The following is a 24262-nucleotide window of genomic DNA, read 5'->3' as shown; positions in this document are numbered from 1 at the left end:
CTTTCTTTCCAGGTACCAACTGCGCTGTTTTAAATAGTTTTGTTTTTTTCTCTTAGCTAGATGTTTTCCAAATGTATGTTTTAAACTGTTTTCGCATGAAGTCCCACATACTGATGTTAATCTGGTTAGGTGAGGTTCCTACCATATGACACTGACAAACACAGAGATACAAATGTTTGACGAACTGATTTGCTGAACGCTGCTACTCATGTTGACTTATTCATACCTGATTCAATTACTGACTTATGCTACTGCTTTAGAATGTACTCTGCGGCAAGTTTTGATTGGACTACGTTTTTGACGCCTTCTAATGAATTAATACGGATTGATGTCAGTGAATAAATTTGAATTAATTTTCATGAATTGGTATTGTAACTAATAGGGAAAAAAAAGTACTAAAACGTATAGTGAGTTGCGGTTATTCATGTCCAGAGGGTCATGAGGTGTTATTGTTTCTAATTCATTCACGATGACTAATGTTTATTGAATTGCGTATTAATTATTAGCGTGACTACCATTAGCCTGGCTAGGATACTCCATGCGAATCGAAAGGTTCATCGACCTATACGCGTCCCCTTGTAAGTTTACTTACTAAGGACCAGGCGCGTCAACAAGACTAAGCAAAATATTTGTCAGTCCATGAACGGCAAGCAGCATTAGATTGAAAGAGAGTGACGTCTCATGTTCGGCAAAGTAGTAAAACATACCGGGGGCATAGGCTTCGAAAAAAGACATTAGTCATGACCGATCAGTAGGACAGATTAATGTAGATGACTTAGGACACTCAGCCCTGAGAAGTGCCACGCATCTTGCATTAGAATAATGCATTTTTGGTCATTTGTCACATTACCACAATGCTGGAAATTGTCAGGCAAAAGAACTTTGTCCTGAAGTGCGGTAAAACCATGTAGTTCCAGTTTCTCACTTTGATAGCTAAACTCAGAGTACTGTTTATCAAAGGCCACAATGGGAGGCATAGGATTCTTGATATATATAAGAAAATAGGTATCCCTATGGTCACAGAAACTCTTATTTCAGCGAAGCGAACCAAGCCTCCTCAGCATCACAGTTCCAGGGCTCCATGGTGCAAGCACTGGTACTCATCAGGTAGATGGGGGCACCCAAGGTAGATCTGGTTCTCCGGGAGGGGGCCCCATGCATGCCTGCTCCCCAGTGATCATTAACCAAATGATGTGCCGAACCTCGGGAGCTTCCACCTCCCTGAAGGAATGAACTGAATGTGGGGGCAAGCGCAATCCTACTGAGGTTACACGGGCACCCAGTTACTGGCCTATTTCTGGTGCTTTGCAGCAGTTTTAAGATCTTAGAGATTTTCGTTGCTCAAATGAGTGGAATTTATGATATTTATACGTTTCCTCCTCTTCATCGCTAGATTTTGCTCGTGGTAAAGTGTCACTCAGTCGTTGAAATGTCACTCAATTACACTGAAATTATGAAGATGTCGCACTTTGCAATTTGAAACCTTTGCAGCTACGGACACTTACATATCTTGTCTAACACCTATTTATCCACATTTAAATAGAGCACCGATACCTTTCGCCTGCTTCGAAAAATGAAACCAACTTTTGGCTGATTTACGAAAAGGTAAAAGATTTTTTTTTTTTTAGGTCATAATACGCATTCTCGGACAGCAGTGTTCACAGAAAGTTGCTTCAATAATGTGTGAATCGTGTGTTTTTGCACAGAAATATGATCGTTTTGTAAGCTTTGCCACACTACTCAAATTCTAACGGTTGAAAGTGTATTTTATGCGTCTCTTTGTCTCTCTGACAGCAGGCAGTCAGCTCAGGTGTGAATGCCCTTGAAGGGAAGTACTAGGATGGTTTATTTCAAAGTAAAGAGATACGGCAGTTATCTCTACATCTGGTGGATGGTAGTTCGTCAGGGTGAAGTCCTCCACCATCTTGATACAAGAAGTACTATCTACAAACACCGGCATCTGGCCAAAAGTTTTTGTGGTTTGAATGTTTGCAAAAAAAAAATAATGGACATAGTGTCTTATAAATAAAGAAATAACTGAAATGCATCATTTTTTCAATAGGTTTGTGATACCACATGTGCAAAAATAGATATCAAACATTCAAATGATTTTAGAAGCATTGCATAACAGTATAGTGCTCAGTTCATTTTGTGAGATATTAAAGCCAGAAATGTAATCAGAAACAATAAAAAAAAAAAAAAATGCTGCACGTGCTATGAATTTTCTGTGGGCTGGCCGATTATCAAGCAAGGAACACACTGAAAATGGAATTGATTTTTTTGCCAGAAATGAACCAAAACCTGACGTTTCTGCTCAGCCCTTGCCCACACAAAGATGCTTGTAATACGAAGGTTTGCAAACTATTATTGCGATGGATCGCCTCACATTTTTTGGATTGCATGAAGGTTCTCATCAACATCACAAAAACAAGGGTGTTCCCAGGTATATTTCAGCACACTATTACATCGTTTTCTCTCTTTAGCCTGTAGAAACAATCACAGAATTGTCAGGCAAGATTTAGGAATCGATGCTTCCGACTTTGCACACCATATAAGACTGCCCAGGAGGTTTCATGGAAGAGAGGATGTCTTTTTCTAGGGAAAATGTGAAAATTGACACTTCTCTTTGTGAACATCTGAGTCAAGAAGGTGGAGCAAGATAGGGGTCTTAAGTGTAGAGGTGAATGCATTTATAATTTGTAATGAGCTTAATAGTAGTCTACCCATGAACTAAGGAGGACACAACTTTTAAAATGATTTGAAAAAAAAAGTTAAAAGCATTCACAAAAATGTCTATTTTGAACAGCCACCGCAAGAACCTAAATCTAGTAAAATATGAATCGATTTTGAACTACAGACTTTTGGTCTTCAATGGGTCAAAGGTGCACCTTGAAGATGAACTCTAAAACGTACTTGTAAGTAGTAGTTAAGTGGTCAAACACTGGCTGGCATCCATCTGAACAATTTCATCACAATTCAATACAGAACATAAGTAAGCCATACAGGGATCGGTTATAAATAGAAAACTTCCAACAACTGCTCAAAACTTGAACTGGTCTTATCTGCATTGTTAAGAACCAAATAAAAATCAACAATCAAGATGCCTATTTCATTAAATAGAAAATTCTATGTAAAAAAAAAAGACACAAATCTGGGAAAAGCTACATTATAATTACAAATCGTAAAACCACATTTTAAACCAAGCCTAATTTGAAAATCAAAAGTTCTTCTAAAAGGGTTTAACACTGCAGCAGGAATGGGAACACCATCTGTCCCATTTAAATTACATGTTCGTGGGCGACCACGGTGCCAGCAATAATTACTTTCTAAAGTCCATGCTTTCAACACGCATTTTGAGACAGCAAAACAGCTGCGGATAAGGCACAGATTTGTGGAGATAAAATTCATCACCAGAGAAACAAATGCTCACTTTTTAGCAGCTCTGCAAGCAGTTTAAAATACAGGATGCAATGCAACAAAAAAAAAAACAACACCATCCTATTTTGATAAAACAAAACGATGGGAAACATAGGCCCTATGTGCAACGGATTCACAAAGTAGTTCCAAATAAAGTTGTAATTACGGTGAGAAGAATTCCAGGATGGCGTTTGCGGCACGATTAGATTTTATCTGAGTAACACTCAAGTGGTCCTCTTGTCTCAGGGGTATGTTAACGCTATACACAGTTTTACAAGTTAAGTCAGGAAAGGAGCCAAGCATTATTGGCATGGGTTTTACGGTATGAATAAAAGAATGTCAGAAAGGATTTCTTTAGCATGCTCAACTACAGAGGAAACGGCACACTACTGAAGGAAGGCCATAAGAGACTTAAAAAAAGAAGGTGTAAAAAAAAAAAAAAAAAAAATATTAATAATACCCGGCTATTGCCCCTAGCGCAATACGCAAAACTATTCTCTTTGCTTAGTTTGAAAATCGCAGTCTCGAGTACTGCGTGTTGAGCTTGTTGCAATGAGACAGACTCAGCGCGCACTGCTCAAGAACTAATACATCTTCGTGTGTTTTAACCTCGCTGCTAAAGCTCAGAAGCCAAAGGCTAAAAAACAAAAATTAGGGAGAGAAAATTTTAAAAACAGATGTGTATGTCGTGTACTAAAACATGGGCCTATTCTCACATTACTTAAACGGAGTATACTCAGTCAATTCACTTATTTTCACTTTTCATTTACACCTTCTAGCAAATGAAACGCACTAACACCTTTCCAACACGCAGTCATGGCAACAAGATATTTTCAATGCCTCACACTGGAGGATGATTTTAGCACGACGCGATACAACGTTTCTTGCGAAGGTGGTGGCGTTCATGGAAGCAGTATAAAGAGGCGTTCTTTATAAATTGTGTGCGCTTCACGGCACACGTCCAGTATTACGTACTCAACTATAGCAACTTCTAGTTATGGTCCAACCTACTTAGTCGCTGAAAAACTGATTTCTAGATTGCTTTATAGGTGTCGTCCCATCTACGTAATCCGCGCACATTATTGTAAACCTAAAGGGTGCCTACCCAACGAGGATACTGCAAGGTGTTAAGACGGATTCAGGGAGCTACAGAGAGATCCTATAAATCGCCTTACACATTCGAAACTCTACAGCGAGTACTCCTGCCAACAGTACCTGTGACCATGGGTACTGGGCACTGCTTAATTTGTGCCAGTGTGTGCCGGTGCTTGGGACCAGTACTTTTTTTTAAACACCAGCTCTTATTAGAGTACACCTCAAGGTAGTTCTCTCTCCCTATTTTTGAACACAATAAAAAGACAACTACGTAACTGGCACTTACAGATTTTCCCTAAAGCTTGAACTGACCTCAAATTACCTAAAAATGTCACACTGGTTTAAGTGTGATGATTAGTAACTCAAGCTAGCACTGCCGTTAGTAGTGCCAGGAACTTGTTCACGGCAGGTTTGTTTCCAGTCCACTGAGGGCCTGGCAGTTCAGGCTGGACTGTTCCCATGGGGAATAGAGTCAAGCCTGATTTGCATATGGCTGGGTCCAAACTGGGGTGGTATGGTGAGCAAATGAACAGTGGATTAAACCCAGATCTGTCACTGGGAGTGAGTGTCCGGAATGTATCAGCACTCCGTCCATCATCTTGTGTTGCTAGGTTTCCCCCAAATGGACAGGTTATGCCCAGACGTGGGTCCCTTGCTCACTGTGCCACTGGATTCAAGCTAGCCTGGGGGATACCCTGAAACCGGTGCCAGGATGCTTGTTTACGGTCCTTGAAGGATCTGGCCTGGCAGGTCAGGCTGGAATGTTCCCGTGGAGAACAGGGTCAAGACTGATTTGCACATCTCTAAGTCCAAATTGGAGTGGCATAGTGAGCAAAAGAAAGGTCAATTTAACCCAAATCTGTTACTGGGGGTGAGTGTGTGAAAAGTTTCAGCACTCCGTCCATCTGTGGTTAGTGCCAGCTGCAGTGGAACACCTTGGGCCCTGGTACTTACATTTTCACAAATTAAACACTGGGTACAGACTGCAGCTTTCTACATAAATCAGTGGTTCATTTGGAACACATTAAACCAATTTGTTCAATTGAGTGAACTTTGATTACTACTAAAAAACCCATGCACTGAAAGTATATTGAATTAAAACGAGGGGAATTGGTTTTTAGATCGTTTTTAGTGTTCGCTAAAAATGTTTGATTGAATTTGATTGTGTTGCACTGCTGCTGATGGCGGGAATTGGCTTTAAGAAAGTTTAACATTCACCACCTTTTAAGGTGCTTACCTGCTATTTTGCACAGTTCTTGCTCTTCACTGTTACTCTAGGTGCTGTGTCAGCGTTGTGGTAGTTGGAAGGGGGCGGGCTTCTGAAAAGGGAGGCACCATTTACTCGAAAGCACTCTAGTGTTTTGCTCACCCTCTCAAACTGAACAGCTTAAAAAATATGGCTGCAGCGTGGAACGATAGGCACTCGACCAATGCTGAAGGTCAGCTCCACTATCTGTGAAATTGTATAGTGACAGTTCCTCAAATTTCTCATAATACTGAGTAAATTCTGATTGCTACAAAAAATTCTACGCACTGAAAGTATATTGGATTGAATGGGGGAAATTGATTTTAGAATGATTTCAGTGTTTGCTAAAAAAAAAAAAAAGTTCAATCGAATTTGATTTTGTTGCACCTTATGCCTGGGGAAAGGGATTAGTTTTAAGACACTGCTTTTTAATAAGCTTATCTGCTATTTTGCACAGTTGTGAACAGTTCTTGCTCTCCATTTGTACTCAGTGCTGTAGCACCTTTGTGGTAGCTGGAAAGGAGGAAAGCTTCTGAAGCAGGAGGTGACATTTCCTCAGCAGCACTCTAGTGTTTTGCTTGCCCTCTCAAACTGAACAGTCTATAAAAATATGGCCGCAGCGCGGAAGCGTGCAGCAGGCGCACCAAATGGGACACCGTCCGCGCACACCGGTCTGCTCCCGTCCACATCCAGACCGCGGCCAACGTCAGCCTGAATGCTGTTTTCACTCCAGTGGAGAGTCCTCCCCATAACCTATACCTCTGCAGATCTTCACAAATTAGGATCCCGTAGGAGGAACTGTGATGACTCAGTATTAGTGGACTGTGTGGGCCCTGTTCCTTGCCTCTTTTGTAAACAGCACCTTCTCCCAGTAAAGCTAGGAGCCAGGGACAAGATAGGGAAGTCAGACACACCTTTAAGTCTAAAAGCAACCCTAATCAATGTTTGCTCACTTTCTAGACGTGCACTGGACATATATAACTTGATTGAAGAAGAGCATCTAGCTATCCTCCTTATGACCGAAAGTTACTCGATGATGATTAGTTATTAGCATTGCCTGTTGTCATCCCCTTTGTTCTCGGCCGAGACTTCTCCCATTCCGGTAGAGCCTGTAAGTGATGTCGAAAAAGTTCCATAAATGTTCAATAAATGGAACAGTGGGTGGGCCCTCTGGGGAAGACAGAGCAGACTTAGCCCCTACCAAAAAGTCACCTGTTTCTGTTAATATAATGCAGGGCCACTGGGAAGCTGCCTTATTCTATAGCAATCCCTATGGTCCTTTAAGTGATACGGTGGATGCCCAGGGCCATTCCAATATACAGACTTCGCCCGTTAAGCCTTTTATAACAAATGTTTCCTCGCGTTATGAGCACTCTCAGTATCTTTCCCTTATATTAAAGCTGAAAGCGGAGGTGAGAGATTAGAAATGTATGGTAACTTCTGTGACCTCTATGTTAAACCAGATGATGGCTGACAAGGGGGAGAAAACGGAGCACAATGCAGGTGGCAGCTGCATGTACTAACAGCTACGCTCAGGGACGATGTAAATCATTGCCACTGGCCCGAATAAAGTTCCTTCTTTTTCTACTAGGGGACGTGTCACTTTTGATACCCCTCTTCCTCATGTTTGAGCAAATGCTGTGCAAGTAGTGGGGTTCAATCGGCGGAGCTGAATGTTTAGAATCTTAATGTTAGGAGATGAGTAGGTGGCTACCGGGCATTAGATATTAGTGGGCGTATTGGGTCTGGTAATGAGAGTGGGATCAAACATGCAAAATATTTGAGTAATAATGGGTTAAATACGTCTCATATCGTATGGATGGTCAATTTCCCTAGGCCAATTGCTCCATCATACTATGAGGGCGAAGAGTCCATTAAGAACAAAGTTATGCCACGTTAGAGGGTGTTGTTCAGTCATCCATGATGATATAGTCAGGGCTCATAGAAAAAGAGTTCCTCAGTCATCTTATGACATGACAGAACTGACACTAAGGGACAAGAACATGGTGAACAAGTTTGTGGCTCTTGATATTACATCATGCCACCCCCATCCCTCACCACGAATATGAGTATTCAGTTTAAGTACCCAAAAACATCTTATAATCTTGAGATGTGGTCTAAATTTCTAACAGGTGCTCGCTCTTCTTGGTTAAGTGATGATGATTTTTTTTTGGGGGGGTGGGGAGGTGGAGTTGAGATTGGCTTGGATTTTTCAGTCTCTTCTATCTACTTTTGCCTCTTCCCTGTGTACAGCAAATACAGGACGGTGTTGACCCATATATTGGGTGTACACCGGAATATGTGTTGGCATCAGGTCCTAATTCCACACTTTTGGCTACCCCAATTTTTTGTATTGTGGCTCCTTTGAATTATTCTTTGTTGAAAAATAAACCAAAGGTCTTTACCTATGATATTTAAGGGTTCAGATCACACAGCGTCATCCCTTGTCTTGTGCAATGTAGCAGGGCTGAAGGATAAGGTAGCCTTACCTCGCTGTATGCAATTTCTGAATAGACATGAAATCGGTCTCGTTCAGGAGACGTGGGATGTGGATGCAGTTTTTAGGTCAGGTTTCCTCAATTCCTGCGCTTCCTAGCCAGAGGGGTAGGCCATTGGGAGACTTTGCTATATGAAAACATCTTTAAACTGTTGAATTCCACAGTTAGCCATTGACTCCTTGGATATATTGGGTATTCAGTTGAATTGTGGGCCAGATCAGGGATGCATTATAGTGAATGTTTATGCACGAGGGGTTAGAGAAGGTGTGACATCTTGTACTCCCTCCATTTTGGAAAGTTTCCTCAGACCGTGTCCTCAACATTTTCATCTTGCTGTGGCGGGAGACTTAAATGAGCCTCTAGATCTTGACGATCTCTATTCCTCTCACCAGGAGGACTAGGTGTGGTTAGTTCCCTGTTTCGATATTCCACCAGTTGGTAGGTGGGCACAAGCAGCCATCAAACTTAAAGCCCTAACTATAGGGTTCGGGCTGCGGGCCCTTAACGGGAGGACGAAATCTGATTTGGAGGGTCACCACACGTATAACCAAGTCAACCATACAAGTAGAACAGATTATTGTCTTCTTGTCTTAAGGCTTTGGCCATCCATTATTGATATGGAGGTAGTCAAACGCATCAAGCGTGACCATAATCCATTAAGGTGTTAATTCAACCATTGTGCAGTAAGATTCTTGTTGAGTCAGGTGCTGGTACTCTCACCAGGGATTCACTCTTGACTAATGATAAACGCCATATGAAGTGACAGCAGGTTGCCGCTCATCCAGCTATACTGTGCACTGTGAACGATAATTTCCAAGTTTTGCTTACTCATGTTGAGGAGGATCAAACTTCTACTTACGATCAACTGATAAAAATACATGTTTTTAGAGAGAGTGGCTGGGCTTTTTTCCCGTCTTTATTAGGAAGGGTAGCATTCAAGCCAGTGGGAATTATTCTTGGTTTAATAAGTACTACTGAGCCTTAAATTCTTCCCTGATTAACATGATTAAATGTAAGAACATGGCTCTAATTCCTACTCTCAGGAAGGCATATAAGGCTGCTATTTAAAAAGCTAAGCGAAGCTGGGATGAACACAGGTGGGGAGCATTAAATGATGCTTTCCTGGCTAATGACTCTTAAATGTTGGCCATTTAATGAATGAATGATGGGAACTCACAGGGCAGCGGTCACTCCAAGGAGCATCCTGGCGCTATGCTTCTAGTTACTACTACATTTCCAGAAAGCTGATGTTCTAAATGAACGAGTAACACAGAATCCGAGACATCGAATAGTTAGGTTTTTAATTCCTTTTTTAAACTGGCATCAACTTCGATGAATCGCATTTTATGAGGAAGAAAGTTTCATGCCTTTGTGTCTAAAACAGCAAAACACTTTCAACTGTGTTTTTTTTTTATATACGTAAAGGAGAGGGGAATAAGAGGTTCTCTGAGGCTGATCATAGCACCTGCTGGGGAATATATTGTGTGAACCGTACCCGGAGATATTTGGGCCCAATTTATTTGAAGCTCTGTAAATAGGCAGGGGTATTTTGAATAAAATCATTTTATGAATAGCAAGCCAATTCAGGGTATAAAGAGCACCATATACAGAACACGGACTAGGAAGAGAGCACCAGTCTCGCAGCAGCATTCTGTACCATCTGCAATTTACAAATCAAAAGTTTAGTGCTGCCCACATAAAGGCTGTTACAGTAATCTAGTCTTTAGGAAATCAGAGCTTATTGGACCGTTTTCCTGGCCCCTATAGGTAGAAAATGAAAATCATTAGCAATGATTTTATGAGCATAAAACACCTCCCAGCCACCGCTGAGGCTTGTGGCAGGAAGGAAAGATTTGAGCCAAATTCAACCCCTACATTTTTTGCCACACTAACTGCAGTAGAAGGAGGGGTGGTATTTGGCCTCCACAGTGAGGGGGAAAAAAATGATTAAACATCCCCAACAGAAGAATTGTATTTTTTCTCAGAATTACATTTCAGCGGATTATCTTGCATCCAATGAAAAATGTCGCCTAGACAGTTCTTCAGGTTGATTTCAAGTTGTGATTAATTCTTGTCTAGGGACAAAAACAGGATTGCCGAAAGTGGAGTATGTTAGCATTCACAAGCATTCTCAAGGAACCGCATAAGTTGTTGATGGATACATTTCTCCAGGATATATTAGAAAGAGTGGTTGTTGGACTTTTGCTAATGCAGGGTCATCCCCAGTCTTTTTGCCTCCTGCCTCCTATTTTTTTCTGACCTGTTGCTTGGCTTTTCAACTCTGAGCACTTTACCACTGCTAACCAGTGGTAAAGTGCGTATGCTCTCCGTGTAAATTGTATATAAATGGTTTATCAATGATTGGCATATTTGATTTACTAGTAAGTACCTAGTAAGGTGCACTAGAGGTGCCAGGGCCTGTAAATCAAATGCTACTAGTGGGCCTGCAGCACTGGTTGTGCCACCCACATAAGTAGCTCTGTAATCATGTCTCAGACCTGCCACTGCAGTGTCTGTGTGTGTGTATTTTTACACTGTAAATTCGACTTGGCAAGTGTACCCACTTGCCAGGCCTAAACCTTCCCTTTTCTTACATGTAAGGCACCCCTAAGGTAGGCCCTAGGTGGCCCCAAGGGCAGGGTGCAGTGTATGGATAAGGTAGGACATATAGTAATGTGATTTATGTGTCCTGACAGTGAAATACTGCCAACTTCGTTTTTCACTGTTTCAAGGACTGTCTCTTTCATAGGATAATATGGGGGCTACCTTTAAATATGATTAAAGTGTAGATTCCCCTAGAGAGTAGATGGACATGTGGAGTATGGGGTCCCTGAACTCACAATTTAAAAATACATCTTTTCGTAAAGTTGATTTTAAGATTGTGCGTTTGAAAATGCCACTTTTAGAAAGTGAACATTTTCTTGCTTAAACCATTCTGTGACTCTGCCGTGTTTGTGGATTCCCTGTCTGGGTCAGTTTGACAGTTGGGTTGTTTTTCACCTCGCACTAGACAGTGACACAAAGGGGGCTGGGGTGTAACCTGCATTTCCTGATTAGCCATCTCTGCTAGGAGGGAGGGGTGGAGTGGTCACTCATCTGAAAGGACTGTGCCTGCCTCTGACAATACCGGCTCCAACCCCCTGGTGTGTGTCTGAGGCCTTGCCTGGGCAAGGCAGGATTTCACAAGTAGGTGCGAGTCCCCTTTGAAGAAAGGTGACTTCAAAGACTAAAATGGGTATAAGAAGGGCACCCAAATCTACAGACTTGAGAAACACTTCTGGAACCAAGAGGAACCTCTGCCTGGAGAAGAGCTGATAGCTGAGGAAAAAGTGCTGCCCTGCCTGTGACTGTGCTTTGTGGAGCATTCCTGCAGTGCTACTTCTGCCAGAGTAAGAGGGCAAAGACTGGACTTTGTGTGCCTTCCATCTTGTGAAGAAATCTCCAAGGGCTTGAGTTAGAGCTTGCCTCCTGTTGTTTGAAGTCTCAGGGACAGCAAATACTTCTCTCTGCCAGCACCTGGAGTCTCTGGAGAGACTCCTGCCCCGACAAGTGGTGCCCTATCAAGTCCCTGGGCCCTTGAAAGGAAAGCTGGTGGAAATCCAAGGAAATCGACCTCGGACGACTCCGGACCGATGCCGCTGCTGAATCCGGTGACGCTGCCTGCACCCGACGCCGTGACCTTCACTGGAACGCGACGCTCTTCGCAGGCCCGACGCCGCTGCAGCCCCGCTGAAGTCCGCGACTCCGTGGAAGTCGCCGCACCAAGTCGTGACAGACGCCGCTCGAAGTGCACGGATTCAACGTTTCGCACAGATGCCGCGATCCCCGACTTCGCGCATCGGCTTGTTTTCACTCTTCACCAAAGGTACTGTACTTGGGGGTCTACACGACTCCGTGTCCGGCGCCGCTGTTGTCGGCTTGTTGGGAACGACTCCGCCACGACGCCATGTTAACATCTCAACGAAGCATTTTTGTTTCCAAGTGCTATTTTTGAGTTTAATCTTTAACAATTCATAACTTGACTTGTGTATGTCGGATTTTTGTCGTTTTGGTCTTGTTTTGTTTAGATAAATATTTCCTATTTTTCTAAACTGGTGTTGCGTCATTTTGTAGTGTTTTCATTAAGTTACTGTGTGTGTTGGTACAAATACTTTACACCTAGCACTCTGAGGTTAAGCCTAATGCTCTGTCAAGCTACCAAGGGGGTAAGCAGGGGTTAGCTGAGGGTGATTCTCTTTCACCCTGACTAGAGTGAGGGTCCTTGCTTGAACAGGGGGTAACCTGACTGTCAACCAAAGACCCCATTTCTAACAGTGGTAGAGAGCCATAATGGCTTCTTTTGAAAGGGTTTGACAATTGCCACTCATCAGGAACTGTCGCCGTATCCAAAGAGGTGTTTATTATGTGGTTAATGATGGGATTAACCACATCGAATGCTGTATGCAAGATTGTCGGGGGGGGGGCATTAATCCAGAGGAGATCCCGACTTACAAGATAGAGTCATCTTTAACAAATGCAGTAAAGCGATCTCCCCAAATTGAGAGAGCCCTTTGGAGGAATATTACTGACCAACTTAGGGGCAGAAATTGCTGCATTAGAGCAAACACTAGGACTAAAGCCAAGTTGGATACCATGAATCTTATCCCCAATTTTTTTAAAAAAAAAATTATAGCAGAGCATCTGGGAGGGAGGAATGTCATTAGCTAAAGCTTTTGGGGCAAAAAAAATGATTTTGCAACATTAAAAATAATTTCATAGGCAGACCTAGCCTCTTCGATTTTTCGAGTGCAATAGCCTTTTTGCTGTTTTATTTGACTAGGATATCTTTTTTGGGCTGCTTTATAAAGAGCCAGATCCTCCTGCATTTAAGCAAGGTGCCACCTCCGTTCAAGTGATTTACAGAGGCGCTTGGATTCTGCCAAATCTGGGGTGTACCATGGCGCAGAGGCTTTTGGATGACTGTTCTTCACAGGCCTAATGGGAGCCAATACCGCTGCACAATTTTGGATCCATTCATTGAATAAATTCAAGATCCTCTTCAATCTTTCCGGTTATAGTCAGGGTGGTATTAAAATTACTAGGGATTAAGTCAGAGCAGGTTCTCATCCCTCTTCTCTTCTGGGTATGCAGTTTCCTTACTTCCAGAGGTCTTTTTGAGGTAAAGGTAGGATCAACTAATTTAAATTGAATAAGGCTATTTTTGGTCCAAGATTGAGGGATCTGACTTTTCATGCTGAGCTTCTCATAATTAGAAAAACAATCATCAAAGGTATGACCCTGCCTATGGGGTAAAGATCTTATGTGTCAGACCTAGTATTTTAAAAGTGTCAATCACATTATTGGCTTCAGAATTTGAGGTGTCAATAATATGGAAATTAAAATCGCCCAGGCCATAAAATAGGAAAAGTTGATTAAAAAGGGAGCAAGCACATCATCACATGAGGAGGGGAAATTAGCCAAGGAGCCTGGTGGACATTAAATCAGGCAACTGGCAATCTTGCAGGAGGGATTCAGTTTAACACAGAAATATTGTTCTGCGCTCCCTTAAGCGTAGTAATGTCAAAGGTCTTCCTGTGCCACGAGTCCCGAAAGATTATAGCAATCCCACCACCACGGCCATCCTCCCTATCCTGCTGAATCATAGTAAATCCTGGAGGAACCACCGTAGCAATGTCAGGATTAGACCACAATTTTAATCATGTTTCCTTGATAAACAGGACATCTACCTGATTATCCATAATTAAATCATGTACTTGTTGAGCATGGCTGCACAGAGAGCGAGCATTAATCAAGCCCCCTTGTACAAAGCCTGGAGAAAAAAAGTGCTGTGTGCAGGCTTGATAATGTGAGGCTGACTACTCAACCCAAATTCTGCTTTACACCTATAACATGCTACTGGACCCCATAACAAACCTGGATCAAGGGTGGAGTGGTCACAGTTTAAACTGACATTTAAGATTTTTAGCAACTCGTTCAAGTGCACATTACCTGATTAACCACCAGCATGGTGGCTGGTGCCGGACACGGAACGGATGGGCGGGTGCTGACGGGCTTGTATTTGGCGTGCCTTTGGAGTGCCTGCTGTATGTCTGCGCAGCAATCCTGCACATAAGGGCATTCGACCCCGCCCCAGCAACAACTCGCAAAGCCCCGCCACCCACAACAACTAGCGTGGAGTAGTAAAGTGTCTTAGTGCATTAAACAAATTAAAAACCATACTTGAAACAAAATAAGCTAAAAACAGCACAGTGGAAATGAGAAAACACCAATGACAATTCAGGTCAGGGTGCCGGTCACGGAGCACCCGCCTCCAGCATGTCAGGTATGTAGTACTTAGGAAGCAGATGGCATCCGCGTCACGGTCATGCACGTAAGGGCAGCCCCGCCAGCCCCACCCTCAGCAAGAATACACAAGGCCACCCCCCACAACAACACATTAAAAACCAGACAAGGAACAAAATAAACTAAAAATGCCAACATGGAATTTAGAAAACACTGCTCAGTGTAAAAATTACAATTCAGGCCAGAGTGTCTCGCACAGCGCACCTGCCTGAAGCGAGTCGGGGTCTGTAGAACTTAGAAGCAGGTCATTGGTTGCTAGAGGCCCAGACACAAGTGCATTGGACGTAACAAGGAATAGCGCCCCCGCTGATTGGGTTGAACATTTTAGACTCTCATATTCTTCTAATTCTAACTGTGTTGAACAAGGGCAGATTTCTGCTCTCTTTGCCTTGCTAGGACTTTGATACTCAAATATTAGCGCCATCTGACATTGTTTTATCACTTGAGGCTACCAAGTGTGGTAGGGCATCTGGTCCAGATGGGGAACCTCCTTTTGCTGACAGGCATGGTCTCGTTATATTCTTGCTACAGTCAATGCAAATGCTGCAGGAGCTCCAATCCCAGATACCTGGAGGGGTGCGATTTTCATACCAATATCCAAACAATCATTTGCAAAGCAATGGGTTTTGCCTTTGCTTGACTTAGAGCTATTAGCGATGTAAATTCCTAACTGGACTTTTCTTGCCACATAAATTGAAAATTAAAAGTAAGACAGTTGACTTAAGCAAAGCAGGTCACAGTGCCACGGCAGCCTTGAGCATAAGCGCAAAAGAGACACAAAAGGAAAACAAAACAGTCAAAACACACCCACTTTGACATGCAGAAATTAACACAAAAAATAATTTAATTGTAAAATTAGTGACCACTTAAAAAACATCTGAACATGTCACCTTTCTGCTTTTTTGTCTATGGGGAAGCATGTCCCCATTCAGAAGATGGGCATACAAACAGGAAAGGCAGCGGAAGGAAGCAGAGAATGGGCTGTGGTGGACACATTTTGCCATACAGCACTAAGAGTGAATATCTGTTTCTGTGACACTGTGAAGCAACACTTAGTAGACAGTATTTTGTTACAAAAATAACCAGTGCACTTTTAAAGAAACGCTCTTCCTACAAAATCGGAAAGGGCAACCAATGAAATTAAACATGGGTTATTTTAAATAAAATACCCTGTGCACAGAACTTGCTAGAAAACCATTTATGTATTTATTTTTATTTTACATTTACACTTCTTTCTTCAGTGGTAGAGCAACTTGTTTAAATAGACCGATGAGGTTTATTTGGCAAATGTGGAGTAGTGCTTTTATCTTCCCAGTACCACCACTACAGATGAATTGTTTTAAATTAAGGATATTGCTAAATTATGATGGTAAAAAGGGTAAATATCTGAGCCCACTATGCTGTGTTCTACTTTTAACAGTAAGGAACTGTCAGGAATTGCCAATACCCCTATGAAGGCAGGATTAGTTACTAACGACGTAACATTCAGGAAGCTGACCCACTCATGCGAATCGTTATAACATCGACAATTTTTGTTATCACCACCCTCATACTCTTTCGTACCACAACAGAGCCGGTAGAAAGCAGTCACAATGTTTGTAAGGGACATGGACTAATCTGTTCAGCTGATGAGTGCCATCTGCTGACATGACTTCCGATGACTGAACCTTTTGTTTCCAGCAGACATAAATCACTCCTAGATCCTGTGTCAACTCCGGATAACAAAAAACATGAATCCGTGCCATTGCAAACTTGGGTATCTTAAAAGCTGAGCTGTCACAGCAGTAGCGGGTAACAAAAGTGCTTGTGTATTTTTATAATGACTGCATTTGAGTACACAGTAAAACAATACCCCAATATCAAAACACCACATTACGTAACATAAATGTGAACATAAAGGGAATTTCACCCTTTGGGCCAAGGACAGTGTTTGTATGTTAACAGAATGAAACGTCTTGCAAGCATTTTTGCCTCACATTTCAGCAGAGCAGCCTGAGAAGATTTATGGCTCCAATGAAGGAGGCAAGCAATGCCCTGTGTGTGCAAGGTCATGAAGAGTAGCGGGGAGGTGAGAGAGTGACAGAGAGTGAAAAGGAGTGAGAGTGAAAGAGAGAGAGTGAAAGAAAGAGTGAACGAGAGAGAGAGTGAATCTCTGCGATGCGAGGGAATATGGTGTTTGTTTAGTTAAATAAGCGTATTTTAAGCAGCCGTGCAAACTAGGACAGCAATGGAATAAAGCCAAAACAAATGTCAGCGAAGTGGGAGGAGGTGTGTGGAACGGAATGCTGCAATAAAACGCAGGCAGCTACAAGCCTAAAAATGCACAGTGAAAGGGGATCACCAAAGAAATGTAAAATAAAAATAAGTCAGTCAGTCACAGCAACAGATAAAGAAACCAAAGTGGAACAATACAGCAGTTGGGCACTGCTATGAAACAGAAGAAGGGAGAAAAGGCAGAACTGACCTTTAGCGAGCAAGAATTTTTAAAGGACACTGCAACAAACAAATGAAATTGCTTTAACCCACAGTATAAGTATACACCAGGTCAAATGCTTACGCTCAACATAAAAGGGGATAGGTCCATGCCGAGCAATTATAGACCTATAAGTCTTTTAGATTGCTTGCAGAATATATTTTATAGATGTTTCCTGGGGAAGATTCAGGAATGGATGACAGATTACGGTATTGTTAGTCCATTTCAGACTGGCTTTTGAAAGAAAGTTTCTACCATAGACCAGGAGTTTCAGTTTTTATTTTTACATTGAAATATGGTTACTATTGGCAAGGGCAATCTCTATGTAGCTTTCATTGATTTAAAGCCAGTGTTTGACTTGTCCCTCGTTCTGGACTATGAAAGGCTGTAACAGATATGGCAATGCCTCTCATATTCTTTCATTATTAATATGCCTACATGAGAACAACTATATGCATGTTAGATGGGGAGATCAAGGACAGTTGACAGGTAAGATTCCGGTTCCTATGGGGGGGGGGGGGGGGGGGGGGGGGTCAAGGCTGTGTCTTGGTGCCCACTCTATTTTCATTGTTTATTAACGATGTAGTTTCATTCCTGACTCCGGTAGAGACAGATGCTCCTATCTTTGAGAAAACAAAAATTCCAATTCTTCTATTTGTGAACGACAGATTATTGATCTCCAAAACAGCGAGTGTATACTTTTCAACAATTATTTTTTCTGCTCATGTCTTGGAGATCAACACATACAAATCTAAATTAATGTTGTAGAATCCTCACAAGCCTTTAAAAGGGAATATCTTTTTAGGCAGAATCCCCATGGAACTGGTAGATAGATTCCTTTACATATTTAAGTTTAATGATTGCAGAAAGCATGCCTTGGAAGATGCACAATATGCAGAAGCAGATTACGGGTGCTTTACTTATGGAGCACGCAGTCTCATACACCAAACCCCTTGACCAGCGATACAGATTTCTGAAGCTAAAGCCTCTGGTTCTGTCCTTTTTGGGGCAGAACTGTGGGGGGTATTCTAATATTGATGAGCTATCTAGAAAGAAAACAATTTTGTGAGGAATTTAGCTGTTCTTGCAGCAAGCACTCATTTGTTTTTATTATTTAAGGATCTGGGGATTAGGAGGTTGGACTACTCCCGAGTTAGCCAATTATGTAAGAGTCCTTCAGGCTGTTCATGAAGCAGATTGTTTTACTAAAGTACCCTATTTTAGGAGCATTTTATTTGTTAGGATTACCTGAATTGTGGGATCACCCAGAGTCTGCCAACTTCCCTTTGATTTCAAAGATTTGTATTGGCTGGCTATAGCAACTAGTGAATTTGAGCTCCCTGCCCGTTCAAAACTATCATCTGATGTTATTGATTTTAAAAGTGAGAGCAGATATGAGGTGTTCTGGGATCATACTTTGGCTCCCATAGACAGGAAACTTTACTTTTGGTTTCATACAAGTGCTCTACCTTTGTGGTAATTTCTTTAAATTGGTCAGCTGGGGGAGCCATTGTATGGCAGCCAAACAAAACACGGCCAAAATTTTGGGAATTAATACTGCACAACAGTGAGGAGACTGGAAGAGAGATGTGGACTGGTGCATGCAAGCGGAGAGGGCAGTCTTTGAAAGTAGAGGTTGTCCACACAAATGGCCTAAGGTGTGGGGGAAATGGAAAGATTATTGGGGGTGTTAGAAATGGGGTCTTTGGTTGACAGTCAGGTTACCCCCTGTTCAAGCAAGGACCCTCACTCTAGTCAGGGTAAAAGAGAATCACCCTCAGCTAACCCCTGCTTACCCCCTTGGTAGCTTGGCAGAGCAGTAGGCTTAACCTCAGAGTGCTAGGTGTAAAGTATTTGTACCAACACACACAGTAACTTAATGAAAACACTACAAAATGACAACACCAGTTTAGAAAAATAGGAAATATTTATCTAAACAAAAAAAAGACCAAAATAACAAAAATCCGACATACAACAAGTCAAGTTATGAATTTTTAAAGATGAAACTCAAAAATTGCGCTTAGAAACAAAAATGCTTCGATGAGATGTTAACACGGCGTCGTGACGGAGTTGTTACCAACAAGCCAACACCAGCGGCGCCAGACACGGAGTCGTGTAGACCCCCAAGTACAGTACTTTTGGTGAAGAGTGAAAACAAGCTGATGCGTGAAGTCGGGGATCGCGGCGTCTGTGCGAAACGTTGAATCCGTGCACTTCGAGCAGCGTCTGTCACGATGTGGTGCGGCGACTTCCACGGAGTCGCGGACTTCAGCGGGGCTGCAGCGGCGTCGGGCCTGCGAATAGCGTCACGTTCCAGCGAAGGTCACGGCGTCGGGTGCAGGCGGCGTCACCGGATTCAGCAGCAGCGTCGGTCCGGAGTCGTCCGAAGTCGATTTCCTTGGATTCCACCAGTTTTCCTTTCAAGGGCCCAGGGACTGGATAGGGCACCACTTGCCGGGGCAGGAGTCTCTCCAGAGACTCCAGGTGCTGGTAGAGAGAAGTCTTTGCTGTCCCTGAGACTTCAAACAACAGGAGGCAAGCTCTAACTCAAGCCCTTGGAGATTTCTTCACAAGATGGAAGGCACACAAAGTCCAGTCTTTGCCCTCTTACTCTGGCAGAAGCAGCACTGCAGGAAAGCTCCAGAAAGCACAGTCACAGGCAGGGCAGCACTTCTTCCTCAGCTATCAGTTCTTCTCCAGGCAGAGGTTCCTCTTGGTTCCAGAAGTGTTTCTAAAGTCTGAAGATTTGGGTGCCCTTCTTATACCCATTTTAGTCTTTGAAGTTACCTTTCTTCAAAGGGGACTCACACCTACTTGTGAAATCCTGCCTTGCCCAGGCAAGGCATCAGACACACACCAGGGGGTTGGAGCCGGCATTGTCAGAGGCAGACACAGTCCTTTCAGATGAGAGTGACCACTCCACCCCTCCCTCCTAGCAGAGATGGCTAATCAGGAAATGCAGGTTACACCCCAGCCCCCTTTGTGTCACTGTCTAGTGCGAGGTGAAAAACAACCCAACTGTACCGATTACAATACAATACAACTGTCAAACTGACCCAGACAGGGAATCCACAAACAAGGCAGAGTCACAGAATGGTTTAAGCAAGAAAATGCTCACTTTCTAAAAGTGGCATTTTCAAACGCACAATCTTAAAATCAACTTTACTAAAAGATGTATTTTTTAATTGTGAGTTCAGGGACCCCAAACTCCACATGTCCATCTACTCTCTAGGGGAATCTACACTTTAATCATATTTAAAGGTAGCCCCCATATTATCCTATGAGAGAGACAGGCCTTGCAACAGTGAAAAACGAAGTTGGCAGTATTTCACTGTCAGGACATATAAATCACATTATTATATGTCCTACCTTATCCATACACTGCACCCTGCCCTTGGGGCTACCTAGGGCCTACCTTAGGGGTGCCTTACATGTAATAAAAGGGAAGGTTTAGACCTGGCAAGTGGGTACACTTGCCAACTCGAATTTACAGTGTAAAAATACACACACAGACACTGCAGTGGCAGGTCCGAGACATGATTACAGAGCTACTTATGTGGGTGGCACAACCAGTGCTGCAGGCCCACTAGTAGTATTTGATTTACAGGCCCTGGCACCTCTAGTGCACCTTACTAGGGACTTACTAGTAAATCAAATAGGCCAATCATGGATAAACCAATTACATACAATTTACACGGAGAGCATATGCACTTTAGCACTGGTTAGCAGTGGGATAGTGCTCAGAGTTCAAAAGCCAACAGCGACAGGTCAGAAAAAAATAGGAGGCAGGAGGCAAAAAAAGATTCAGGATGACCCTGCATAAGCAAAAGTCCAACAGGGGGCAACTATGTACTCCTGTAATGGACACCACTCGAAATGCTTGGGACTGAGAGGGACAAGACAAACTTGCGAATGTGAGTTGCTGGAGACAGGGCGAAGGACAGAGAAGGGTGAATTCGTACTGGATATGTATTGCAAAGTGCCACTGTACTGTTCAACATCATCCTTGTACCTAATGTCACCTGGTTTCTTTCTGACTGATATGCTAATAAAAATAATTTAAAAAACTTAAAAACAACCTCTGCCAAAAAAGTATGGTCCTCTACAAATATATGTGCTTATTCATAAAAAGATGCATGGTTTCTTAACTAGCAATTGCTGAAAACTTTTTCAAGCAGGTAGTTTGAGGAAGAAACACTAGATGAGAACAAGTCATCACTTTTCTAATGATGCTTCTGAATTATCTTCAGATTTTCTAAAGACAAATGTATTGGTGTCTTTCCTTAGAGGAGTTTATTAGACATCCCATTCGTGGTTCATTTACACAAAGTGTTGTCTATAAAAGACCCAACTTTTCAAAGATCGTGAGACTAACAACACTGCAAATACTAAATAAATATGGCAAATGCTCAGTGCTTGTAGTGTGCAATGGATCTGGGTGTGTTACTGTTTCCAGAGTGGTGTCAAATGGTATGGGCAAATATTTATAAGGACACAGTGCAATGTGGTGTCTTTATGGTCCATTACGGTGCGGTCAATGAGTGTGGATGCAGCGTTGTCATATTAAGTTCCTAAAGCACAGTGAAGTGCAATGAGTTTGTGTCCTCAGAATGTTGTGAAGAAGAGGAAGTGAATTTCTTAAGGACACACTGAAGTGTGGTGCTCTGTAACCCTGGAGCTCCCTGCAATACTGTGCTTTTGTTACAAATGCAGTGTTGTGGATTATTAAGTTTTTACTACAATGCACATTGGTGCATTAATGACTGTAGTGGGTTAGTGCCTCTAGAATACTTTGTGGGAGTGAGCTGCCCCTCTACAGTAATAAGGTGGAGTGTTGTAATTTAAATAAAGTGCAGTGCGGTGGGTTACTGCTCATAGAGTGCAGTTCGTTATGGTCACTGACTTTAGTGTTCAGAAGAGTGCTGTTGGCTAATGTACTTTGAATGCATTGTGATTTGTTGTTTTCCTTAAGATGCAGTATCATGCCGTATGATAGTATTTCTATGGGACTGCATAATGTGGTGGATTAGTGTCCCAAGGATGCTCATTATACGTGCATAAAGCCAGCAAAGAGAACACGTCTGCTTACAGCCACTACATTTTTGAGAGGAGAAATGCAAAAACAAAACAAAAACAAAAAAACGATGCCAATCGGAGACTAAAAGAGCATCATGGGAAAAGACACTGCTAAGGAAGTCCGTGAGAATAGGAATAATCTAAAAAAATTACGGGTTGACAGGAAAACTTAAATGTAAAAAAAAATAGACACACACTCCTTGTCCTTGTTTCAGTTTTTTTTTTTAAATAATTGCTCAAGTCATTAAGGAAACTTTGTAACCAATTTGTCACCTTTATTCCTATTACAATCTAAAACCAGAAATTTTGACAAATATGGATTCAAACGGATTAGGTATTATCAAGATTTACACTCACCTCATTACCATGGACCATTAGATGGTGTGTTGTGACCAGGGCTTTAAATACGACAACCCAACTGCTATTTGTTGCTCGCTCAAAAAGTGTGTCTGCCATCTGAGGAATATTCACATTAGTTTCGTTGGTGGCCTGGATCAGATCTAAATAAAATCATATCTAATAAGAATCCATTAAGAGTGCAAAAACGGCAACAGTAATTTAAGTAAAAATTACCAACATCATCTTTTTAAAGCAGTGCAGACATTTTTGTTTAAGCGTTCTGTAGGGCACATGCGCATTAGCAGAGGGGTGGTAGTCCTGCTTCTAAGACTCAAATCTAATTTGTCAATAGTAAATAATCAGTATAAGTTCCCTTGTTTCCAGGACTCAATTTACAATTTAATTATTTCATGATTTGGAACTCCAAAGAGGTCCACATGTATACTCATTATTTAATAAAAAAGTAAAAAATGGAAAAGTCCCTAGCAAATATATACTAGCTTATTTTAAATCCTATATTTGAAAGCAGGAAAATGTAAAACAAAATTATCTTTTCTGTACTATATAATCAAGTCGCAACCCATCACTTAAAATAACATACAATATTTACATAAAAGGACAATAAATCGGTGAAAACCTATTGTTTGGTAAATTTTGTTTTCTTCCCTCTCCAACCAATCACACATATAAAAATCAATGCATAACATTAAGGAATAAGATCCAACAATAAAAGGAAAATTAAAATACCAACCAAGAAAAGGTTTAGTGCCTACACCCAAACAGATAAAGTCCTACAACACATCCCAAAATATAAAATAACAGTACATTCAAATAGTGGCAATCTCGTAACCACCGAAAGGGTAATCCGATCAATAAATAGTTAAAAAGGCCTTAAAAAATGTAAACATCCTAAAACAAAATATTTTGTTCGGAGGGTTATACATTGATTTCAATACCTCATCAGATGAACATATATTGGAATTCGCACGCAGCGGTTTCAACCATTTTTTACTTAACTCAACTAAGGACAGACAGACGAATAGCACATGCATAAAAATGTGTATCCCTAAGTGACAGATCACAAATATTCGAGTATCCATCCCACTTAGCAGTTACCTCTCTAAGAGGTAATCCATTAAATCTCAACAGGATGAGAAAACGTCTGACTCCATGTGGTAATTTCCACTGTAAATACAGTTGTGTGTAATTAAAGATCACCGATTTAGTTAATGTCATTAGCCTCCACTTTTTAAGACAAAACTCCATGTCCAGAGAGAAGCTTTTTCCCCTTATAGCTTCTTTTAGGCTCTTTTATAAATGACAAGAGGTTCTGAGATAAAAACGAATGAACATCTAACTGAAGCAATTGCATAGCAAGGTTAATATTTCGATAAAACTGAGATTTATTTCTTAATGAACCAAATATTTCTTTGCATGCTAAGAATCGTAAGGACGACTCTGCACTCTGGGCTAAAAAGAAGGCTCTCTGGATTACTGGAGCTAGGCCCTGTATATAAATACTCTTGATACCAAATTCTAGCCTTAAGGCTGACACAGAAACCAAATTATTACAGGTGACCAAGCTTCTTAAAATCCGGCCTTCAATCTTTTTCAAAAACTCCCATTTCGAGATTTCTATTCCTTCTATGGCATACAGGATGGTGGATGGGATTTTTGCTTGATAAACAGATAGTAAATAAGAAAGGTGTCGCTGACCCACCACTTTATAGAAGGCTAATATTGTGTGAGACTGAGACAGAGCCTTGCTGATGTTAT

The 24262-nt window shown here is 41.8% G+C and overlaps 1 protein-coding gene across 11 annotated transcripts in view; it reads right to left on the bottom strand.

Moving 5' to 3' along the window:
• Positions 1-24262, bottom strand: part of SNAP91 (synaptosome associated protein 91) — a 639351-nt gene that overhangs the window by 536816 nt on the left and 78273 nt on the right. For all 11 annotated transcript variants that reach the window (XM_069235597.1, XM_069235603.1, XM_069235599.1 and 8 more), the window contains exon 3: positions 22505-22647. In XM_069235597.1, the coding sequence (XP_069091698.1) occupies positions 22505-22647 (143 nt within the window). The remainder of the gene's footprint in view (positions 1-22504; positions 22648-24262) is intronic.

This window comes from Pleurodeles waltl, chromosome 5, assembly GCF_031143425.1.
Source record: "Pleurodeles waltl isolate 20211129_DDA chromosome 5, aPleWal1.hap1.20221129, whole genome shotgun sequence".
In the NCBI taxonomy this organism is placed as follows: domain Eukaryota; kingdom Metazoa; phylum Chordata; class Amphibia; order Caudata; family Salamandridae; genus Pleurodeles; species Pleurodeles waltl.
Note: the sequence above shows the minus strand (reverse complement) of the source record. Positions and strands in the feature narration are given on the sequence as shown.